General features: G+C 52.3%; 1 protein-coding gene across 6 annotated transcripts; it reads left to right on the top strand.

The window, feature by feature from the left end:
• The first annotated feature begins 1,180 nt into the window (after nt 1–1,180).
• kif21a (kinesin family member 21A) lies at nt 1,181–22,439 on the top strand. Of its 6 annotated transcripts, XM_037451046.2 has the most exons (35): nt 1,181–1,731; nt 8,964–9,186; nt 9,703–9,885; nt 9,978–10,118; nt 10,192–10,323; nt 10,430–10,594; nt 10,872–10,987; nt 11,142–11,337; nt 11,426–11,615; nt 11,696–11,762; nt 11,933–12,124; nt 12,342–12,413; nt 13,175–13,262; nt 13,346–13,460; nt 13,592–13,780; nt 14,156–14,355; nt 14,454–14,561; nt 14,648–14,716; nt 14,816–14,949; nt 15,032–15,176; nt 15,262–15,456; nt 15,536–15,637; nt 15,755–15,920; nt 16,499–16,519; nt 17,127–17,184; nt 17,314–17,368; nt 17,458–17,672; nt 18,157–18,276; nt 19,418–19,554; nt 20,034–20,208; nt 20,316–20,480; nt 20,758–20,875; nt 20,986–21,156; nt 21,266–21,465; nt 21,575–22,439. In XM_037451046.2, exons 1-35 carry the CDS (start codon nt 1,688–1,690, stop codon nt 21,663–21,665), a joined length of 4,758 nt encoding a protein of 1,585 aa, XP_037306943.2. In that variant the 5' UTR covers nt 1,181–1,687; the 3' UTR covers nt 21,666–22,439. The 6 variants fall into 6 exon arrangements, with proteins under 6 accessions (XP_037306943.2, XP_037306944.2, XP_037306945.2 ...); XM_037451047.2 differs by lacking the exon at nt 16,499–16,519; XM_037451048.2 differs by lacking the exon at nt 12,342–12,413 and having other exon boundaries at nt 1,182–1,731.
• Nucleotides 22,440–23,005: the final 566 nt, after the last annotated feature.

Below are 23,005 nucleotides of genomic sequence, written 5' to 3'. Positions count from 1 at the left end.
TGACATGTGGTGATGTTACACGTGATTCTGATGAGGGAAATATTTTGAGCATAGTCAGTCATAATATGGGAACAAACAAAAAGGCCAATATGTATCTTTCTAATGTCTTTGGTTATGATAGCAGTGAGATCACGTGACTGCTAATTACCAAAAAGGGGGAAAGCATTGCTGATTGTATTGTTAACTTCTTAGTAGAACAGGTGGACAGCAGTAATGTTTTTTGAGAAGCGTAATCAATAAATCCATTTAACTTGATCATAGTTAGGTGTACTGATTTACATTTTGTATTTAAAGTTGTGTGTAAAGTTACATTCCACATCTGATTATATTTCTGTTCATCAATGTGATCTTTGGAGAATAAATGATTCTGCAGATTGCGTCTGACGGTGTTGCATCATCGATCTTCATTGGGTTGGAAGTGACCCGTGATGTACTCAAAAGGTATTTGACAGTCGTGAGCTCACACAAAGAAGAAGTCGTGGAAGTCTAATCACATGACCCTCTGAAAGAAAGAAACCCCTAAATGTATTTTGTTAACCGTCCTTGATCTCCACCATCTTCCTCGGGCCTCACGTAGGTTCATGATGGTTCCACAGGGTGGCACTAAAGGTTATTTGAAGGGACTCAGACTAGTTGTGACTGCACTAACCTGCGGGTCAGTGTTTACAGCTGATTACAAAGCACATCTTCATGCGGGTTACTGCAACATGGGGAAGAATTCTAGTGGTTTTTCAACATTTTAAAGAAATGACCAGGTACCTCGGGGCAAGGAGTACTCTACTGATTCAGAAGCAATAAAGAAACAAATGCTCACTGTTCAGTCTGTGATGTCTGATTACATTACATGTCATTTAGCTGACGCTTTTATCCAAAGCGAAGTACAATAAGTGCATTTCCACATAGATACAAACTCAGAAAACAAGTAACAAGAAAGTACATTTGATGATCTCGCTTAGTGTTTAAAGCATAAATAAATCATAGAATTTTTTTCAGGATGTGTGCATTATGTTCAAAAAAATTAGAAAAAGACAAAACGCCACAATTTCATTGTTGGATTAAATCAGATAATTTATTTTTTCAGTGGATTTTTTTTTTATCCCTTTTTAATTTTTACAAAATGAAATGTATTTTCCTGACGTTTCACACAAACGCATACGACACCCGCGTGATGACGTCACCTCGCAGCCGCTTTTCTCGCCCGGAGAGGGCGTGGCTTGCCGACGCATTGCGGCTCCCTCCCCGGGTCCGTTGAACTTGTTGCGAAGCGCCGCGGTCCACCCGTGCGCGCGCGTGCGAGAGAGAGAGACTGAGGTATATGCGCGCGCGGCAGTGGCTCACCTAACAGCAGCAGGAGTGTGTGTCCGCATGCGGGTTCCAACAAGGAGGCGAACTGCGCAGAGATGCGGCGCACCTAGACGCGCCACGCGGACACGCCGCGCCGCCCCCCCCTCCTCCTCCTCCCCCCCGCTGATTCATCACGGTTCACGAAACCCGTTAAGCGAATAGTTGGCTCAGTTTGTTTGTAAATGGCGGCGCTGGAGCGGAGGTGAGCCGCTGCGTCGCTCGGCCGGCGGACCCGCAGACTGCGTCTCTCTTCTTTCCGCCTCCCGCGTCTGTCTCTCTTCGGTTTTTTTTGTTTTTTTTGTTCTCTCTTTTGTCGTCGGCTGTCTTGTGACAACGAGGAGCCATGACGTCCGGGCAGGACGAGAGCTCCGTGCGCGTGGCGCTGAGGTAAGTCACCAACGCTTCGCCCGCCTTTCTCCCAATTAAGCGGCCAGGTGCGCAGCGGGCTCGTTTTAATTGCGCCACCTGTCAGCCGGCGCCGCGGGCCCGGTAGCAAAACACCTGCACGGCCGCGGCAACATCTGCCCACGTACACGCGCACTCGCCTCCTTCGTGACCCAGTTCCAGCCCGGGCGCCGCTTGATGCCTCCACCGGCTTTTCGTGACACATTTTCGGGCTGTTTGGCTCCTCTGCAGGGATGGGATGGGCCCCAGCGGGGTGTGTGTGCACGCACGCACACACACACACACACGCGCGCGCACGGGTCCATCTCTGGCTCACGGTGGCACGCACCAGCAGGGATGATCTCATCTGACGGCTCCCGGCTCAAAGCCTCCTGCCGGCGGACCGCTAATCGATGGAAGAAGCGCTTCATCTGACTCGTTCAGTCACGAGTCTTTGCTCCCCATCGATCGGGCTCCTTGTCTTCCCAGTGCTCACACTTGATGTGCTATTGTGCTGAAGTAGGCCGCTCCCATCCCAGCTGGTGAGGTGGCACAGTGACATAATGGGAACCCAGACCCCCCCCCCTTCCTCCCCGCTCACCCCTTCTTTCTGTCTCTCCCACTCAAGGCCATTGAGAGACCGTTATGACAAATAGTGCCGTGTTGTTGCATTCGTCCGGTCTCCCTCGTCTGGATCCGTTTTGTTTTGCCGGATTTGGTGCTTTGTGTCGTTTAATGCTCTCATGCTGAAGATGAAGTGCTTCATCAAGTGTCCGAGTCCTAGTTTGAATCTCCAGGTGACGTGGGGACTGCTTTCTATACATTTATTCCTATCTCTTAGCGACTGGGTCATTCAAAGTGTCGTTGCGCTGGACTGAGTCCTAGCAGGGCGCCACAGCGAGGGCCTCCAGGTTGCCACTGGCAACCGTCTCGAGGAATTGGCAAACAATCCAAGGCCTCTGGTTGCCGTCGGCAGCAAAACTTGCACCACGGTCTCTTAAAGGGGATTTAGAGACAGATTTGAGCTTACATCCAAGATGATGGAAGAGCTGATCTGTGAGGAGGAGGGTGGAGGGGGGGGGGGGACCAGTGATTTGCTGGTTTTCATTAGAGCATTACTGCTCTACTGCTATATTGTGTATAGGGAAATAATGGTGGAAAACACTCCCTATTAAAAATCTGTAATATTGCCTCAATACCGACTCAATAGGGCAAGTTTAGTATTCATTTTAGCAACATGATCAACAAACAAAATGTATGCTTGTCTAAACCAAAGCTAAATATAAGTATATTTAGTAGACTTCTAAAGAGAGGCTTTCAGATGTGCAAATTGCAGTAAAGCGTGGACAGCATCCATCCAGAAAGAGGTGGCTGTTTTAGTCCCAGAAAACTAAAATTACAGACCTCAAAAGCCCTGTTCTTCTTCTTTCTCATTAAAGGACTTTATGGCTCCACAACTAATGTAAAAGTCCGTTTAGTGGGACTCGCACAGCCTCTTCTCCTCCTTTGACACCCTGCTCTCGTAGTGGGTTTGCTGTAGCATGTTTTTAACTGCTGCCAACTGGCAGCATAGTTTGTCATAGCGACTGTTGACGAGTCTCCGTTCACATGCACAACCAGTTTAATTTGTTCCACTGCTTTTATAAACTCGACACATTTGGCTATATGCTCACTACCAAGTGTCAACGTGTCAACTAAATACCTCACATGTAAATGAAATGGAAAGAATGTGCAGCTTGTCTTTGAGTCAACCTCAATCCATAATTCTTGATCCCAGATCACTTTAAGCAGGGTGGTTAACGGGGCGGCAGGGGGTCCGCTCGGAGGTTGGTTAGTTAATCGGTTCAAGACCCGAGCTTATCTCCACAGAGGCCGTCCTGTTCTTTCAGAATCCCACAAAGGATGTCTGCAGTGGGGTTGGACGCATGTCTGCAGTGGGATTGGATGCATGTCTGCAGTGGGGTTGGATGCATGTTTGAAGTGGGGTTGGACGCATGTCTGCAGTGGGGTTGGACGCATGTCTGCAGTGGGGTTGGATGCATGTTTGAAGTGGGGTTGGACGCATGTCTGCAGTGGGATTGGACGCATGTTTGAAGCGGGGGGGGGGAAACATGTTTTCACAGTGCAAGACATCAGAGTTGAGTCTTTGCCTAATGCTGGGTGTACATTGCGGGGAGAGGCTCAGGTGGAAAGTGAGGACTTGTTGGACCTGCCTGTCTCACTAAGATCAAACATACAGGAGCCGTCCTTCATTGACGAGTGAGCGGTGCGTATCAAAGCCGGAGGGAGGGGCCCGGTCTGTGTTTATATCTGCTGTAACAACTCTGCGTTCCCCGGTTCCAGCTACTGAGCAATAACATGGAGTATTGGAAAATCCTAACCCTACCGGTTGAGGCTCACCAGACGGGCGGTCTAACCCTGGTAGAAGCTCGTTAGAATGAGCTGCACGATTAGAAGAGATATCTTCTGGTACTTAATGACCTGCAGTGGAGGGGGGATGACAATAGCTGTGTCTATGGGGGATCGGGGGGGGGGGGGGGGGGTTTACACTGCAAACAGAAACGAGGGGCCTCCCGCCTGCAGAGTGATGGTGAAAACATGGGGAGGGAACAAGTTTCCTCACTGTGGACTCATTATGAGTCGAAGCAGTAATGCACCATTTGTCCAGAGTGGGATACTTGTGAAGAAGATCTGTAAAGGACTTTATTTTCTCACATGTGATGATTTGCTGCTTTTCTTTGTCTTATTTGAAACATACGATTATAAGATTGAATTATTAATTAGGTAATAATAAGCGTACGAGCTCCTGACCATCAGCAGCGGTGCTTTTTGGGAACCTTTTGAGGTGGAAATTGGGCTGAATATTTTCTGGAAGTCTGTGGAAGCTTCTGTCTGCTCTCTGCATCCTCACAGCCTTCCACATCCTCCTCTCCTCCTCCGTCCACGCGCCGCTCGTCTCTCAAGTCAAAAGACGTCCCGCGTGCTGTGAATAACTCCCACTTGGCCCTCACCACTAGAATAGACTCGGCCCATTGAAGGGAACTTCTGTCTCTTTGTTTTTATGGCAGCATAAGGAGGCTGATGCTGTGCTCCTGTAGTCTGTATTCACTGTCATCTTCTCATCGAGCCTTCAGAGGCTTCAGCAGGGGCCGAAGTCCTCGTTCAGTCCATCAAGTGTCCAGAAACGTAAAAAGATTCATTTTACAATGACACAAAGACCATTGGAACATTTGAGAAGCTGAAGTTCTTTAACTTTTGCTTGATCGACTCCAGATATCAGAAGTTCTCCTCAGTGAGATGTTTTGCTCTGTAAACCCGGACGCTAAGCATAGACTTCACTTGGACTGGAAATAGCCTCCTGGGGCGGCCGCAGCGTGGCAGGAGGACCTCGGGTTATCCACACCACGGCCTCTTAAGGAGTCCCACGCACCCCCCCCCCCCCCCCTGTGGACACGCCATCGCAACCAGGAATGGCTTTCCTCCTCCTCCTCCATGCTCCTGCAAAAAGAAATGAGATGATGTGATTATATAGCATTCAGCTGGGTAAATGTGATGTTCTCTGCCCTGCTGTCTTTTGTCTTTGCCCCCCCCCCCTCCTCAGTCCACGGCTCGGCCCAGATAAGGGGCTCAGCTGAGAGCAGACGAGGGCTTCTAAATGTGGACGTAACTGAACTTCCATCACCAAACTGTCACAAATAGCTCTGTTAGCATAGTTAGCTGCCACCTCGTTATTTATGTGAGGGGGCTGCAGCTCTCAGGGAGGGAGGGAGGGGGGGGGGCTGTTCGCAGGGCCTTAAGGCAGTTTATTGAGATATTTGATGAATGGGGGTTGGTGGAGCAGGTCATTAACTGATGAAAAATCCCAACTGGTGTTTTGACTCCGCCGGTCACCAGTCATCCGATCCTCCAGCCTCTCCGATAGGCCACAATGCCGCGGCGCCGGGGAGAGAGACGTGCGCTCTGGAAAGCACACGCACAGACACGCGCACAGACACACAGAGTTTTTGTGTCCTGGCCGGAGGTCGACACAGTGCGGGGACTCCTGTGTCAACACGGCACGGTTGAATGACACTGCAGTCCACGTCTGACTCTGCAAAGTCCACACGTTTCAACCCTCGTGAGCCGCTGCACCGCGTTAACGTGACGGGTTGCAAATTAATGCCAGTAATGCAGTAAAAACGAAATAAATCAAATAAAAATACTTTTTCCGTCGCAGGTGAACACGTCGCCGCTGCTTGAAACCAGAAGCGGGTCCAGAAGGACATTGTGTAAATTATGTAAATGTGAAAATGTCCACATCTTTATGCAAACAATTAGATAGCCAGAGGAAATGGGTCATATTTTGTTAGTGATGCTCCATTAAATACTATTAAACAGTAAGTCTGAATTATTCAAAGTTATTAAATAGTACACAGATGTTGACTGTAGTGTTTTTATTTATATATATATATATATATATATATATATATATACACACACATGTGCCCGTTTCCACTCCTGAAAAGGATGCATCCTTCATAGCACACTAATGTGTCCATAAATAAAGTGCATGAAGTCGGCTAGAAAAAGATGGAGGCTTTAAAAACAGCACCGGTAGTGATGGGCTGTCCTGCTCCCTGACCTTTGACCCGCAGGAGGCGTGCTACAGGCATGGCCTTGTTGTTTTTGTTTTGGTTTAGACCATTTTCCAAAATGGCTCACTGCTCGTGAAATAACAATGAAATAAACGTTTTCTTTCTGATATGGTACAACAAAACCTGATCACTAAATGCCCAGTTTCACCCGCTTTAAGATGAAAATGAATATTAAATATCATCACACAAAGAAATGCCCTCCTTCTAGCGTTTGTCCTTGTCAAATATTTTATTAAATCCCCTTAGTTAACGTTATCTAACTAGATAAATATTTAAAATGCTCTAAATGTTCTATATTTGACCCCACTGAGAGTTCAAATGACCCCTGTGTGTGTGTGTGTGTGTGTGTGTGTGTGTGTGGAACAATGACAATAAAGATCTGTGCAGATACTTTCCTTTGGGGCCTGTGCTTCAGTCCGGTAGCAGGAAGCTGACCGCCCCTCCCCCGCCGCCGTCTTTTAGTCGGCTCCATGCCCCGCCGGGATCGGATTAAGGGCTTTTTAATTCTCCCCGTCCATTACCGGTTACCATGGCAACCCCATCCTGCCACGCAGAGACTCAGGCAGACCCGCCCGGGGGGGTGGGGGGGGTTCTGAGGAAACGCCGAGTCACGGCGGATGAGGTGGAAGCCGTCGGCGGTTCCTCTCGTGGCCTGGCGCTCGGTTCAAAGCGGACGCTGCAGGCGCACGACACCGGGCCACCGCACACAGAGGCTTTGTGCGACCTGTGCAGCGTCTGTACGGTGCGACGCCACGCGGACGATGCCTCATTAGTGCTGAGGGAATGTGAGGGTGTCACATTGTGCAGATGCAATAAAATGCTACAGAAGATTGGCATATTCAAATTAAAGTCTATTTCCCTTCTACCAGGATAAGGAGTGTTTTCTTATGATCACAATGAACAAACCTGTTTGTGTGGTGAGTCTCGCTTGTGTCCTACGTCGCCTTAACCTGAGTTTAAGTATTTTCAAATACTTAAAAAGGACTCGCCTTCAGGCCTCGAGGACACGGATTGACAGGAAGACTAACGACAATTCTACACGTGATGCAATTATCGACTCACCTGACCAGTTGTGGATCGTCCTCCAAGACGAGATCTGAGAAGGAAAAACTCACCTGAAGGCTCCGACGCTCCGTCTGCTGTCACACATTTTGATTATTGATCCAAGCCAATGGAACATATCAGAACCCCCCCCCCCCCACCTCGCCCCCTTTCACATTCGATGAGAAACAAACATCCACGACTTCCTGCCGCTTCCAAAAATAACTCCTCATGCAGAAGAGCGGTGTGAAAGTGTGAAAGTAGACAGGATTACACGCCCAATTAGTGAGCTGAATTGTCTGTAATAAAATATAACAATGCCCCCCCCACCCCCCAACATGGCTGAATCCGGTGGATTCTTCATGAGAGATAATTGAGTCTGAGACGTTTCAACAAAAGGGCACAAGCACATCCAGAGGATCCGTGTCACATGATCACGTGTCACATGATCAGCTTTAAGGTTCTTGTTGATAACCTCTTTGAACACTTCATTGTGTTGATGGAGGTTTCTTGATTCATTTTTTTTCAGGAGTTGTTACCAAGCAGCTTATTGAGCATTTTCAGACATATTTGCACCTGCTGCCAAAATGACATCGTTTTGATTCCTTCTCCGTCACTGAGAGAAAGTCCCTCTGACGCCATCACTGACACGGAGGTCTGAACCCTCCATCACGACCTGCAGCCCGGCTCCCTCCTCCCTCGCCATAATCCCGCGGCGTCGGCGTCCGCTCCCGCCATCCGGGGTCGCACACAGGCGGGACACAATGGCTGCACTGTGCTCCCCTCCCCCCCCCCCCCCCCCCCCCAATGAGCCCGGAGGCACAATGAGGCCCTTCAGCACGGAGCCGCCGTCAGGTGCTCTTTTTTCCCCCCTGAGGAGAGGGCGCAGCTCACAAGCCTCACTGTTGAAGAAGCGTCGGTGCAGCTTCTCTTTGTTGTGTTTGCTGAAGCCGGAGGTTGGAAGTAGAGCATCTCTCCCTCTGGAGATATTCACACACGCGTCAGTACGTCAAAGCCCTGTTTGGGTAGAAAATGAGTTCCTGCTCCGATCTGATGAACCGATTCAATAAGCTTCTCCCCAAAGTGCACCAGAGTGAATGAATGAATAAAACCACTCTAACTGCTGTTGGTGTTTCTTCCAAATGATGGAAGGAGGATATTTTCAATGTCGGAAAAAAAATCCCTTTTCTCAAGCAGGGAGCATTTTTGATGTTGCGCTTTTTGTTTATTTTGTGTGTGTGTGTGTGGGGGGGGGGGGGGGGCAGACAGACTTGGTACGTATTAACCCAGCTGGCAGCATGTCGGGTCAGATTAGGATGTTTTGGGCTCATCTTGTGAAGAAAACCGCACATCTGGAGTGGATGAAAATGTTTCGCAATCACTGAAACGGGTTCAGTATGTTCCTGAGATTCAGGACGGGGGGGAAAAGCACACGCACTTTGAAGTGCCACTTTGTGATATAAAGCAGGTGGGGGGTGTATTTCCTGTGCTTCTAGCGGGTCACAGGTGGTCGCTCACAGGTTTTGATGCCACTCCTCATGCGTTTGTTCTCCCCCGCAGGATTCGGCCACAGCTGGCCAGGGAGAAGATCGAGGGATGTCACATCTGCACGTACGTGATGCCCGGGGAGCCCCAGGTGATCCTGGGCAAAGACAAGTCCTTCACCTACGACTACATGTTCGACATGGACTCCCAGCAGGAGGCCGTGTACGCCAGCTGCACGGAGAAGCTGATCGAGGGCTGCTTCAAGGGCTACAACGCCACCGTCTTTGCCTACGGACAGGCGAGTCTCTTGTCCCCGGGGGGAGGGTTGACCTTTTGGGTGAAATCAGACCTCGACCCCAGTGGGGAAAAATAAGAAGGAAAGGGAACTGTTAACACGCTTCCACTAGTGTAGAAGACACAAAGCGGCAGTTGCACAACGGGGAAGTGTACTTGTACACCAGAGGTCTACTTCATGTGGAAATGATGAATCCTCTCCTCAGTTCCTCCCCCCCCCCTCCCCGCTTCCCCACACGGGAATAACGTGCACGTTCGGGCCTTAAAGCACCGCGGCCCCCCTCCTCCTCCTCCTCACCGCCGCGGTTGCTGTGGCAACCGATTCTGCTGCATAGCACTCAATTCAAAGGGAAGCGAGGCGCACATGCACCTCCTGTTCTAGACAGCGTCTCCGCGGTAACGGCTTCATGCAATGAGCTGATGTCATCTGTAGGGGATGTGACGAGGTATTCTGGGAAAGAAGCGTCATCCTTTTGGGGCAGGTGGTATGTTTATTTTTTGTTTATGTTTGTCTCTGAAGACGGGCTCGGGGAAGACCTACACCATGGGGACGGGCTTCGACGTGAACATCACGGACGAGGAGCTGGGCATCATCCCGCGCGCCGTGCACCACCTCTTCAGGGGCGTCGAGGAGCGGCGGCGGGCGGCGCAGGAGCAGGGCCGCCCGCCGCCCGAGTTCAAGATCAACGCCCAGTTCCTCGAGGTACGGCGCCGGGCCCCGGAGGGGGGGAGGAGGGGTCTACACGGGTTCCACGTCTTCGCCACCGCTCTCACCGTTTGGTCACGTTCCTGCAGCTCTACAACGAGGACGTTCTGGACCTGTTCGACTCCACGCGAGACATGAAGCAGAAATCGCACATCAAGATCCACGAGGACGCCGCCGGGGGGATCTACACCGTGGGAGTGACCACGCGGACCGTGTCCTGCGAGGCCGAGGTAACGCGTGCGCGTGTGTGTGTGTGTGTGTGTGTGTGTGGGGTTTGATATGAACCGTTCCCTCTCTGTTCAGATGATGCAGTGCCTGAAGCTCGGCGCCTTGTCCCGCACCACCGCCAGCACTCAGATGAACGTCCAGAGCTCACGATCCCACGCCATCTTCACCATCCACCTGTGCCAAGTGCGCGTCTGTGCCTCCGACAATGTGCGTGCCGCCTCGCCGCCTCTCGCCCGGCGTTAACGCTGCAGACGCCTCGCCGTGCGTTAACTGTGTTTGTTTTGTTTTTTTCGGGTGTTTTTCGTCCGCTCAGCAAGAAAGCGACAACAGGGAGTCCAACGGAAACTCCGAGGTGGACGAGTACGAGACGCTGACGGCCAAGTTTCACTTCGTGGACCTCGCCGGATCCGAGAGGCTGAAGAGGACCGGGGCGACGGGGGACCGGGCCAAAGAGGGCATCTCCATCAACTGTGGACTGGTGAGCTGCTGCCCGCCTCCCTCCAGAGGGGTGGAGCTAGACTGCCACCTAGTGGCCGAGTCCCATAAATGACCAGATTCACAACTACGTATTACATTACATTACATGTTATTTAGCTGACGCTTTTATCCAAAGCGACTTACAATGCATTATAACCCGCGCATTACATTTTGAGAAGCCGAGCGATAACTTTAGAGACCAAATGAACACACTTGTTTGGTTATTGATAGAAACCATCAGGAACAAACTGAACCGCATTCCCCCCCCTTTGCTGCAGCTCGCTCTGGGGAATGTAATCAGCGCTCTGGGCGACCGCAGCAAGCGCTCCTCTCACGTGCCTTACAGGGACTCCAAACTGACCCGACTCCTGCAGGACTCGTTGGGAGGGAACAGGTGGGTGTCCACTCGGGTCACCGTCTTCCTCCAGTCGCGCCGCGGTGGTTCGAAGGTTTAGAAAAAGCTCTGCTTGGTTTGATTTTTTGTTTTGCCGTTTCAAAATGCGCGTTGCGATGTGAGCGTACTAACGTGCAGCCACGTGCACCATCAGCCAGACGGTGATGATCGCCTGCATCAGCCCGTCCGACCGCGACTTCATGGAGACGCTGAACTCGCTGAAGTACGCCAACCGGGCGCGGAACATCAAGAACAAGGTGATGGTGAACCAGGACAAGGCCAGCCAGCAGATCAGCGTCCTCAGGACGGAGATCGCTCGCCTGCAGATGGAGCTGATGGAGTACAAGACGGTAAGAGCAGATGAAGAGAGAATATGTATATATATGTTTATACATATGTCATAAAAACCAGCTGAGCCCGGGCCCCGCCCCCCTGCAGGGCAAACGTCTGACGGGCGAGGACGGCGCGGAGAGCTTCAGCGACATGTTCCACGAGAACGCCATGCTGCAGACGGAGAACGGCAACCTGAGGGTGAGGGTGAAGGCCATGCAGGAGACCGTCGACGCCCAGAGGGCGCGCCTCACCCAGCTGCTCAGCGAGCAGGCCGGCCAGACCATCGCCAGGGCGGGTGGGTTGATCCTCCAGGCCCCCGGCGTGATGCCGCTCACCTGTAGCAGGACCGCACTCAGCCTCCATTTCTGTTTCCAGGTGAAGGGGCTTCTGAAGAAATCGGAAACATGATTCACGGTTACATCAAAGAGATCGAAGACCTCAGGTTAGTAGATAGTGTTGATGCTTGGTGTGTACACTTGATACAGTAACACTTCATTATAAACTGGGGGGGGGGGGTTCTGGACCAAAAGTTAACTTTTCTGGGATGGTTGTGATGAATTGAATTCACAACATACCTGATATAATTGAATATTCCGTGTCACATCTCACCAGAGCCAAACTGCTGGAGAGCGAAGCCGTGAACGAGAACCTGAGGAAGAATCTTTCCCGCGCCTCCAACCGCCAGTCCCTGTACGGGGCCCCCCCCGCGCTGCTGGCCCCCGAGAAGGAGACCTCGGACATCATCGAGCTCGCCAAGAAGGACCTGGAGAAACTGAAGAAGCGAGAAAAAAAGAAAAAGAAAAGGTATCAATTAAAAAGAAATAATTGGATGTGTTGTTGCAGATGGAGACGTCTCAAACTGGACTATTTAACACCTTCAGTGTTTGCGATGTGGTGTCCTGGTGCTGATGAGCGTTTGTTAGCATCACAGCTTCCTGGGATCATTGTTCCCTCCATTCTTTCTTCTCTCTCTCCGTTCATCTCTCGCTTCCTTTTCTCGTTTGACCCCCGTCCCCCGAAGACTCCAGCATCTGTTGGAGGAGAGAGAGCGGGAGGAAAGGGAGGAGGAGGTGGAAGAGGTTGATGTCGCCAGGTTTGTCTGAGCTTCCAGCCTCCTCATCCTCTGCTTGCCCCGAGTCAGCAGTTTTATTTGTCTTTTTCATTATTTTGCGCAGGCGTTTCCCCCACTGAGAGTATATATATATATATCTATATAGATTTATATAGATATACTGTATATGTATGTACTATATATTGAGCTCTTAGCTCTCCTTAGCTCTTCTCTGTGAACCCTTCCACTCATTCTTTGAACCATCACGCTGCACCGCTGCTTTCCTTCTGCACCTTTTTGGGAAGATCGAAGCTCATAGCAGGTCATCAGAACATCAGTTCAGGCCTCTTTATTTCTCAAGAGCTTTCTATTAAGATGATTGGCGTTGAAGGTTTAAGACTTCCCAAAAAATAGTTGTATGTTTGAGCGTGCAGGTCAAATTTGAAGCCGTGGATCTGCTGTTTTTTTATCTTAACCAGGGGATTTTGGGCAACTCCTTGCATTATTAATCCCTCCCGAATTCCCTCCTTGCTTCATTTTGCTTTTCCTGCTTTTGTTCGGACTTCGATGAGAAGCCTCCGTACTTTGTGTCTTTTCCACAAACAACCTCATGAAAGCGGAGAAGCATCGTGTCTGTTTGAGGCGCCAGCTTCACGTCCATAAACCGTTTGTTTGTCAAAAAAGACGTCGATTGCCAAACGTCCTCCCCGCCGACTAAACCCCGCAGATGTTTAGCCCCTCTGGTTCTGGTTCTGGTGCGTGAGCCTCGGCCTCCGACTCCCTGACGCGTGTGAATCTTTCAGTGCCGGCAAGGAGGAGGTCCCCGACAACGAGCAGGAGAAGGGCGCCGAGAAGGGATCCGCGGAGCGAGTCCCCGAGGAGGCAGACTCGGTACGATTCGTTGTTCCCTCCTTTTTTACGCCGATGCATTGAGTGCCGCGGCGTGTTTAAAGCGACGGCTCCTCGTCCCTCAGGAGGTCCAGGAAGGCAGCGACCACGAGGAAGGGGAGGAGGAAGAGGAGGAGGAGGAAGAGGAGATGGACGTGGAGGAGAGCTCGGATGATTCCGACTCGGAGACGGACGAGAAAGGTAACGCTTCACCACAGGGGGGCGCCGCTCCCCCATAAGTAGATCAAAGCATATCAAACAGCTTGCACGATGCTCTTTTTTTAAGGTCGAAAAATTGGATTTCAAAGATGCATTTTCGCCTTTTCAAACAGAGAACTTCCAGGCCGACCTCGCCAACATCACCTGCGAGATCGCCATCAAGCAGAAGCTGATCGACGAGCTGGAGAACAGCCAGCGGCGGCTGCACACGCTCAAGCAGCAGTACGAGCAGAAGCTGATGATGCTGCAGTGCAAGATCAGGGACACGCAGCTGGAGAGGGACCGCGTGCTGCAGAACATGAGTAAGAGCCCACAGAACCGCCTCCACAGAACCGCCTCCACCGGGCGCCTCGGGGCTTCTTTTCGCGACTTTATTTCAGACTTAAAACGGAGTACATTTAAGTTCTGGCGCGTCCTACTTCCATCTGGGAGAATTTATATCTCAGCCTTTATGTTTGATCTCACCATTTAATCTTTGCTAGCGATGTGCTTCAGAGGATCCTTTTAAAGTGAAAGCAGCCAGACGGATCAAAGAGTGTTCAGCTCGCCTCATCGGAACCGAGAACAAAAAGCACACCAAAGAGACTCTTTGGCGACAGGAGATCAAAGTTTTTAAGCATTACAGAAAGAAAAAAAAAAGAAGAAGCAAATGCCAGTTTTCCGTGCACACTTTTCAGATACAGTCGAAACCGGCACGGACGACAAGTCGCGCAAGATCAAGGCCGAATACGAGAAGAAGCTGAGCGTGATGAACAAGGAGCTCCAGAAGCTGCAGTCGGCGCAGAAGGAGCACGCCCGCCTGCTGAAGAACCAGTCGCAGTACGAGAAGCAGCTCCGGAAGCTTCAGGTGGACGTGGTGGAGATGAAGAAGACCAAGGTGGGTCACGGGCGGCGAGATCCTCGTGCGTGCGTGTGTGTGTGTGTGTGTGTGTGTATGTGTCTGAGTGCCTCACATGTCCCCGCGCGGTGTTCCAGGTCCGCCTCATGAAACAGATGAAGGAGCAGCAGGAGAAGAACCGGATGAACGAGTCCCGGCGGAACCGGGAGATAGCGTCGCTGAAGAAGGACCAGCGCAAGCAAGAGGTTTTATTTTTTTTTTCATTGTGACTGCACCTTTTAATGCGACGGAGGAGTTTGGGTCCTGTGGTTGACGCCCCGCTGCGTTACAGCACCAGCTGAAGCTGCTGGAGGCTCAGAAACGGCAGCAGGAGCTCATCCTGAGGAGGAAGACGGAGGAGGTGAGCAGCGCCAGAACAGCACATGTGGCGCCACACCCCCCCCCCCCCCACGTCACTCACGTTGGTTTGTTTCCCCCCCCCCCCCCCGGCGTGCGTCAGGTGACGGCTCTGAGGAGGCAGGCCCGGCCCGCCTCCGGTAAGGTCACCAGGAAGGAGCCGGTGCAGGACTCAAGCTACAGACCCCCGTCCGGACGCCTGTACTCCTCCGGCAACGCCGCCCCCAACGGCGCGCGGTGAGTGGCGGTGCTGGAATGTGAATCCGGGACGGGCTCGTGAACGTGTTTGACCCCCCCCCCCCCGATGTGTGTCCGGCAGGTCGTCGTACCGGCGCACGGCGGGGGTTTACTCCTCCAGAACCGCGCGCAACAAATGGCAGTCTCTGGAGCGCCGGATCACGGACGTCATCATGCAGAGGATGACCATCTCCAACATGGAGGCCGACATGAACCGCCTCCTCAAGGTGAGGCCCCCGCCGGCGGGTTGTGTTTGCACGGGGGGGTGAGGAAGGGTGAGGCCTGAGGTCGGCGTGTTTTTGTGCTCCTTAGCAACGGGAGGAGCTGACCAAGCGCAAAGAGAAGGTCATCCGCAAGAGGGACCGTCTGCTCAGGGAGGGCCCCGAGGCGGAGAAGGCGACGCTGCCCCTCGGCGAGGAAGTGGACGCTTTGGCGGCCAACATCGACTACATCAACGACGGCATCGCCGACTGCCAGGCCAACATCATGCAGATGGAGGAGACCAAGGTGGAGAACGGGGAAGGAGGAGCTTCATCTCGCTCGCCGGAGACCAACGAGCTGATGGTTTCCTGCTCTCTGTCTCCAGGAGGAAGGCGACACGGTGGATATTTCCGCCGTGGTCAGCTCCTGTACGCTGACGGAGGCCCGGTTCCTGTTGGATCACTTCATGTCGATGGCCATCAACAAGGTACCTGATGATGATGATGATGTTGATGATGATGAGGATCACTTCATTTAGACTTCATCCTCCACATCACTGGAGTCGGCGATGCCGTGCATGACGCCCTCGTTCTGGCCTCCTCAGGGCCTCCAGGCCGCCCAGAAGGAGTCCCAGGTGAAGGTGATGGAGGGCCGGCTGAAGCAGACGGAGATCACCAGCGCCACGCAGAACCAGCTGCTCTTTCACATGCTGAAGGAGAAGGCCGAGTTCAACCCGGAGCTGGACGCGCTGCTGGGCAACGCGCTGCAAGGTGACCGCCGCGCCGTTGGTTGCTCCGTTAGTTGCTCCGTTAGTTGCTCTGTTGGTCCTTCCGTTAGTTGCTCCGTTGGTTGCTCCGTTAGTTGCTCCGTTGGTTGCTCCGTTAGTTGCTCCGTTGGTTGCTCCGTTTGGTCCCGAGTTGGAGGCGAGGTCGAGGTTCAGAACCGGCTCGCGTCCTGGAAGTGCTCTTCAGGGTGGTGTCAAGTACAACTGTGCAGCAAGTTGCTTCTCTTCCCACGAATGGATTCGGTTAATTTAACGTCAGTCACAGATCATTTGGCCTTTCAGGACGCCGGCGGGTTCTTGTCCTGTTGCATGATGGGGTTTATTGACCCGTCGCCTTCTGCTGAACAGAAGCTGGTCGCTGTTCTACATATTTGTTAAAGATGTGACAGAAGCACTCTTTTTAAACCTGTTTCCCAGCGTCTGTTCAGCCGGACGCTCGGTTTACAGAAGCTGCACTTTATTTTATTTCGTCTGTTTTTGATTTGTGTATTGCCTTTTTTTTCTGTTCCCCCCCACGTCTTCCTCTTCTTTTTCCCCCTTGCCCCCCCCCCCCCCCCGCTGCAGAACTAGGTAACGTCCCGGCCGGTAAGTGAAACCATCACACTCCTCGACCCTTTATGAACGCATGGTTCCCTAAACTAACGCAACGTAACATGGAACAGGTGCATGAGGTGCGACACCCCCCCCCCCCCCCCCCCCCCCCCCCGTCAGGATCCGCTCTTCGTCCCTCCTGGCTCCTCGTGTGCTGCAGCCTCCATGCTTTAGCACCCTGCTAACCACCCGAGACCCTTCCACAGGCCCAGAGTGGATGCTGTAGGTCACCTGACCACCCCCCCCCCCCCCCCCCCACACACACACACGTCTGGAGCAACGAACTAATGATTCCTCTCACTACGCATCATCTCTCGATAACCCCGCCACGCGTGGCCTCTCTCTGACCTCTGACCCCCCGTTTTCATCCATGTGACTGGCGAGAGGATGGCCGTGTCAGCATGGCGCCGCGCTGACTCCGCCCACATCCGTTCCCCTTCAACCTTTATTCACCCCATTTTGAGCAGCTTCTTTTTATTTCAAGTGAAAGCCTCCTCCCTTTTTGAGGAAAGGAGCCAATAGATGAATTATTGAGGCGTTTTAGGAAGCCGTGAGCCGACGTCTCTAAACCTGAATATTATTCATTGATCTCATCTGACAGAGAACGGAGACGATAGCAGCAGTGATGAGTCGGCTCAGAGCCCGTCTGCAGAGGGAAAGTGAGTTTTACTACTTTATAGTCTATGTTTAGTTTTATGTTTAGTTCTACACTTCTGAAACCAAATAAATATGACCAAAATGTTTGCTACATTCTAGTCTTCTGACGATAAAACCTTTTTTTTGTTCAGCACCTTGACATCGGACCTCGTGAAGCTCTGTGGAGAGACCAAATCAAGAAATAAGGTATGGCCTCTGGCGCCTCGTCCACTGCCTCCCCCGCTCCCACCCCGCCCCCCCCCGGGTCCATCATCCCGTCCTCGTTTCATCCTCAGGCTCGTCGGAGGACCACTACTCAGATGGAGCTGCTGTACGCCAACAGTGACTCCGCCCCCGACGCGCCCACCGCAGACTTCTCGGGCCCGCTGCTGCTTCCGTTGGCCGAGGCGGCGGCGGCGGAGGGGGGGGGAGGCGACGTGGACCCGTCGGGCTCATCGGTCAGGGACTACGCAGCTCTCTCCCCCGGCTTTTCCTCTAAAATGGGCAGCATGTAAGTCCAGGCCCGGCACTCTGTGGCCTTCCTTCCTTCCTTCCTGCACGTTTGATGTTGCTGCCACGTCCTCTGCTTTTGTTCATTCCATTTCACATTATTTATGAGCCCCCCCCCCGTTAAGCTGATGAGTCCTCTGAGGTGGAAGCATGTGGAGAGGAGGCGATAATAACATCTGGATGGCTTATTTATTCTCTAACTCTGTTATGCAGAAACACTAATGGACTGCTTCATTCATGGCTACACTTGGCCAACAGAAAGTAACAGAATTATAGATGTTTAGTCCAGACAGTTAAACATGAGCTCGGCGGAGACCCCCCCCCCCCCCCCCTGTTACCAGGTAACATGTGTTTCTGTGTTTCTCATCTCTTCATTGACGCCATCATTTAGACCGTTTTGTTTTGTTTTTGTTGTGTTTGTTGTGTGCCGTCCCCCCCTTGTGTCGTCTGTGGAAAACCTTTTAATTGGACCCCGAAACGATCAGTTCTGGCTCCAGAACTTCGTCGGGGCTGGAGAAGCGAACCCCGGAGCCTTCGCCTCTCGCTCGCAGGAAGACCTACGACAAGGCGGCGGCCGACAGGGCAAAGGTCAAGGAGATTAAACAGTAAGAGGTCGGGGCAAAGCCAAATAACTAATACTCACTAATACTCCTCCTGCTTTGAGGAAGCTCCTGGATGCTCTGAGCCTGCTGTGATGACCTTTGACCTGCCGAGTCGGCTGAATTTGAGTTTATTGAGGAAATCACTGTTTAATATCTTTTGTGTTTAATTATTGAATAATAATAATAATAAAATATGAGCCAATCAATGGTGTGGTCAGTAATCTTAGGTTAATTATGCTATAGGCATGTCTCGTGTGCACGTTTGCCTCCGTGCACGTCACACTACGTGCCGCTTGCTCACAGTTGCTACGCTTAGTCTGCGAGGGCTGAAAGTGCGTTTTTTGTCACGTGGTTAAACATAACTTTGTGGTGTATTCATTTGCATACAACAAAAAAAATGTTGCACGTTGATCAATGTTTAAACCACGAGGCCACCAGCACGCTTTCAGGCCTCAGGCTTCATTCTCATCCATCGCAGCCTCCCTTGCGCTTTAGTGGGGTTCAAGATGCTTTGATAGAAAGTTCACTATCCGGGTATTACATTCATTTGAATTTCTTTGGTTTCCCTGAAGTGAGGTGATTAAATACTTTTAATAAGCCTTTATAACTCTCCGGTGAGGCTCCGATGTGGCAGCAGATCAACTGGACGCCGTCTTCGTATGTAAATGACACTTTCCTCTCCCGGAGGACCTGAATGCAGCATTATGCCTCAGCGCCTCAGCGCTTTAATTGGGCGCGAGGCCCACATTTAGGTTGCATAGCTGTCATTTTGCTAAGTAGCTTCCTAATAGAAAAAGCTCAAAGGCACAACGAGACGAGGCGTTTTTTCTTCTTCTTCTTCTTCTTCTTGTATCGGACGTCATTTACTCGGATCCAGATGTTTTTGGAAGCGCTCGCTGCGCCGCACCCGATGCGGAACGATTTAAAGGCGCGTGGTGAAGCACGGGAAGAATGGACGCCTCCACCTGTCCTCCAACCACCTCGTCCGCTCGCCCCTCCCCTCCGTCCAAGTACGACCTTCTGTTGTGCTCACTGAGGGGGTCACTGCTGGGGTGGGATTCTTTCCCCTCGGGGGCAGTTGTGTGTGTGTCAGACAGTAGTGCGGTGTCTGACGGAGTGTGTGTGTGTGTGTGTGTGTTCACAGGGGCGTCATCAGCCCGGTGCCTCCCACTAAAGGCAGCCGCTCCTCCACGCTGCAGTGCGTCCACGTGGCCGAGGGACACAGCAAAGCCGTGCTCTGCGTCGACTGCACCGATGACCTCCTCTTCACCGGATCCAAAGGTCAAACAGCCCCTCCCCCCTCCGTGACCCCTTTCGCCTCCACTCACCACTTCACCCACCGCTCCTCTCCCGTCTCACAGCAGACGTTATTAAGCCTCTGCCGTCACGCTCCGATAGGAGGGGACACATTTAGAATGTCATGAGTGTGGATAAATGAGCCGGCGTTTAGCGCTGCTTGTGAGGGAGTCTTTATGATGATAAATGGAGGCAAATATGTCGGCAATCTACTAGATTGAAGTTCTATTTTGTTTCAGTTTTTATGCTTCGCTGCTGTAACCATCAGTCGCGTTCTGTTGTTTTTGTATTCTAGCGTAGTCTTCAAATTGCCCCTTTATTACACTCTCTTTCTTGCTTTTGTCCTCATTGTCTGTCCTCAATTCAAGGACGACTCTCGACACCTCGACAGTTATTATGTAAAAGCCGCCGTTGGCTTCCGCGTCCTCCGCTAGTCGCCCAGATGACCGTGTGTCTCCTTGCAGACCGGACCTGCAAAGTGTGGAACCTGGTGACGGGTCAGGAGATAATGTCCCTGGCCGGTCACCCCAACAACGTGGTGTCGGTGCGCTACAGCTCCAGTCTGGTCTTCACCGTCTCCACCTCCTACATCAAAGTCTGGGACATCCGGGACTCGGCCAAGTGCATCCGGATGCTGACGTGAGTAGCTCCGCTGTGCCGAGAGGCGCCGCGTCACGTGACCTGTGACCGATTCATGTGAACAAAAACCCTTGAGTGAGCCGTGTGTGTGACGCGCCCGTCCGCAGGTCCTCCGGTCAGGTCAACGTCGGGGACGCCTGTCCCTCCAACACCAGCCGGACGGTCACCATCCCGGCGGGAGAGAACCAGATCAACCAGATCGCCCTCAACCCCAACGGGACGGTTCTGTACGCCGCCGCCGGCAACTCCGTGAGGGTGTGGGACCTGAGGAGGTGAGCGGAGACTCATGGCGCCTTTCAGACGTCCTCTCAGCTGTTATGCGTTATCAGTTATGCCAGAAAAGGGTCTTTGGGGAGTTTGGGGATCTCCTGCTTTCTTACCTTGGGCCTTCAAAATAGAGACGTTCTACTTCCCCAGAGAGGAGGCCCGGCGCGTGATCCCCAATCGTCATCATTCCTGTCGGCCTGCCACGTGTCCTGAGAGCAATGGCGAGTTGCAGAGTGCTGATGTCATTACGCACATTGTGAAGCCGTGTCCCCTCTTTGTCAGGTTTGCGTCCACGGGGAAGCTGACGGGCCACCTGGGCCCCGTGATGTGCCTGACTGTGGACCAGTCTGCCAGCAGCCAGGACCTGGTGATCTCCGGGTCCAAGGACCACTACATCAAGGTGTGTCCCCCCCCCCTGGATCTACACACACACACACACACACACACACGTTTGTTCATGATATGTCCCTTAAGTGTGAAAAAACTGCGAGAGTGTTGTGTCCGTTGCAGCTGTTCGACGTGACGGAGGGGGCCCTGGGGAGCATAGGCCCGACGCACAACTTCGAACCCCCCCACTACGACGGCATCGAGTCCCTGGTGGTCCAGGGGGACATCTTGTTCAGCGGCTCCCGGGACAACGGCATCAAGAAGTGGGACCTGAACCGCAGAGACCTGCTGCAGGTACTGAGGGGGGGGGGCGGGCTTTGTCTCTCTGCGATCGCGGGCCCGTCGGTGGCGCTAACACCCCCCCCCCTCCCTCGACCCGTCTCTCTCTCTCTCTCTCCGACAGCAAGTCCCCAACGCCCACCGCGACTGGGTGTGCGCGCTGGGCGTGGTGCCGGGCTCCCCGGCCCTGCTGAGCGGCTGCAGGGGGGGGGTTCTCAAGCTGTGGCACACGGACACGCTGGGGACCCTTGGGGAGCTGAAGGGCCACGAGAGCCCCATCAACGGCATCGCCACCAACAGCAGCCACCTCTTCACCGCCTCCGAGTGAGTGACCCGCGGCCCGACCCGAGAGTGACGGCGGGGGGGCAGAAGCTTTTGACTGAAACGATGGCGTCTTTGTCCTCGTGTGTTTTGTCTCTCTCTCGTCTTGCAGCGACCGGACGGTGAAGATCTGGCGTGCGCGCGGCGGGCTGGACGGCGCTCCCGAGGCGGCCGACGCCGCGGACGAGGTGGCCAGCAACTGAGCTCCCCCCGAAGAGCCTGCTTCGACGCCGCGGCCCTGGAACACGCCCCCTGCACCTGCAATGTGACCTTTAGGAGCCAGTCCCGTCTCTCGCCACTCCGCTCGGGGGGGGGGTCGGGGGGTCGGTGGCTGGTCCGCCCAACCCACGGCTCCGGTTTCTTGGGATTGTTTTTCTGCATTAAATGTGCAAATGGAATTACTGATATGCTAATCTGCTTGCATTTCCCAACATGATGATAACAACCAAATAACCCGGTTAAAAATGCTTGTTTCATGATTATATGTTTGAGTTTTTCAGTTTTTAATCAACGGGGGAAAAATGATAAATTACTGATATTAAGACATTATCTAATTATTACTTTAGGAATCTACAGCCGCAAATGAACGACGTAGTCAAATAAGAAACTTAGTTATAGAAGCAAAATAACCCCAAACCCTGGCTGCATCGATGTCGTCATGTGACACCTCAACTAATCCTTTCACTTTAATCCTCTCACTCTCGAGCACTTTTAGTCATTGACGTGCACTGTGTGTGTGTGTGTGTGTGTGTGTGTGTGTGTGTGTGTGTGTGTGTGTGTGTGTGTGTGTGTGTGTGTGTGTGTGTGTGTGTGTGTGTGTGTGTGTGTGTGTGTGTGTGAGAGTGAAAGCGTGTTTAATCTCTCTGTGGATCTTCACTTCGTCGTCTTAACTCCTGCGCTACAAGAGGGCTCCTCGTCGCGGACCGATCCTCGTGCAGGGGGGTTGGGGGCGGTGCTGGTCGGGGGGGGGGGGGGGGGGGGGGTCTCTCCACTAACGTCACCGCCCCCTCTGAATGTTCGCTGAACCAGCAGTCCTTATTCAAGTACCAATCTAATGTGTGTAAACAACCTATTTAAACTAAATGAATGTTTTGTGGGACCACGGAGGGGGGATTCAGGGGCGGGGGGGGGGGGGGGGTCACGGAGCTTCTGCTCCAACGAGGTGGCAGTTTGTGTTTAGATTTCTTACTCTTTCTTTCTTGGTTTTGTTTGACTGTAGCGATTCTAATGTCAGACGCCTCGGTGAGAATAAACGCCGTCTGGCAAAAACAAACCACTCGTGTTTCTTCTTGCTTCCGTCACTCAGTTAATGAATGAATGAATGAATGAATTATTGGTGCTGTGACTTTATCCGTTTAGGTCATCTACTCTAAAATGTTAAATTCTCAGATGTCAGATTTTGCTTTGTTTCTCAACCTTTTTATTTTGGTAACAGAGCTTTTATTTTGGTAAAACCTTACTCTGAGGCCCCCTTTTAAGCTTTTATGAGCTTCTCGATGTGCAGTTAACTGTTATAACTCCATCATTACACACGTCCTTGACT

Source organism: Pungitius pungitius, chromosome 6 (assembly GCF_949316345.1).
Source record: "Pungitius pungitius chromosome 6, fPunPun2.1, whole genome shotgun sequence".
Taxonomy (NCBI): domain Eukaryota; kingdom Metazoa; phylum Chordata; class Actinopteri; order Perciformes; family Gasterosteidae; genus Pungitius; species Pungitius pungitius.
Note: the sequence above shows the minus strand (reverse complement) of the source record. Positions and strands in the feature narration are given on the sequence as shown.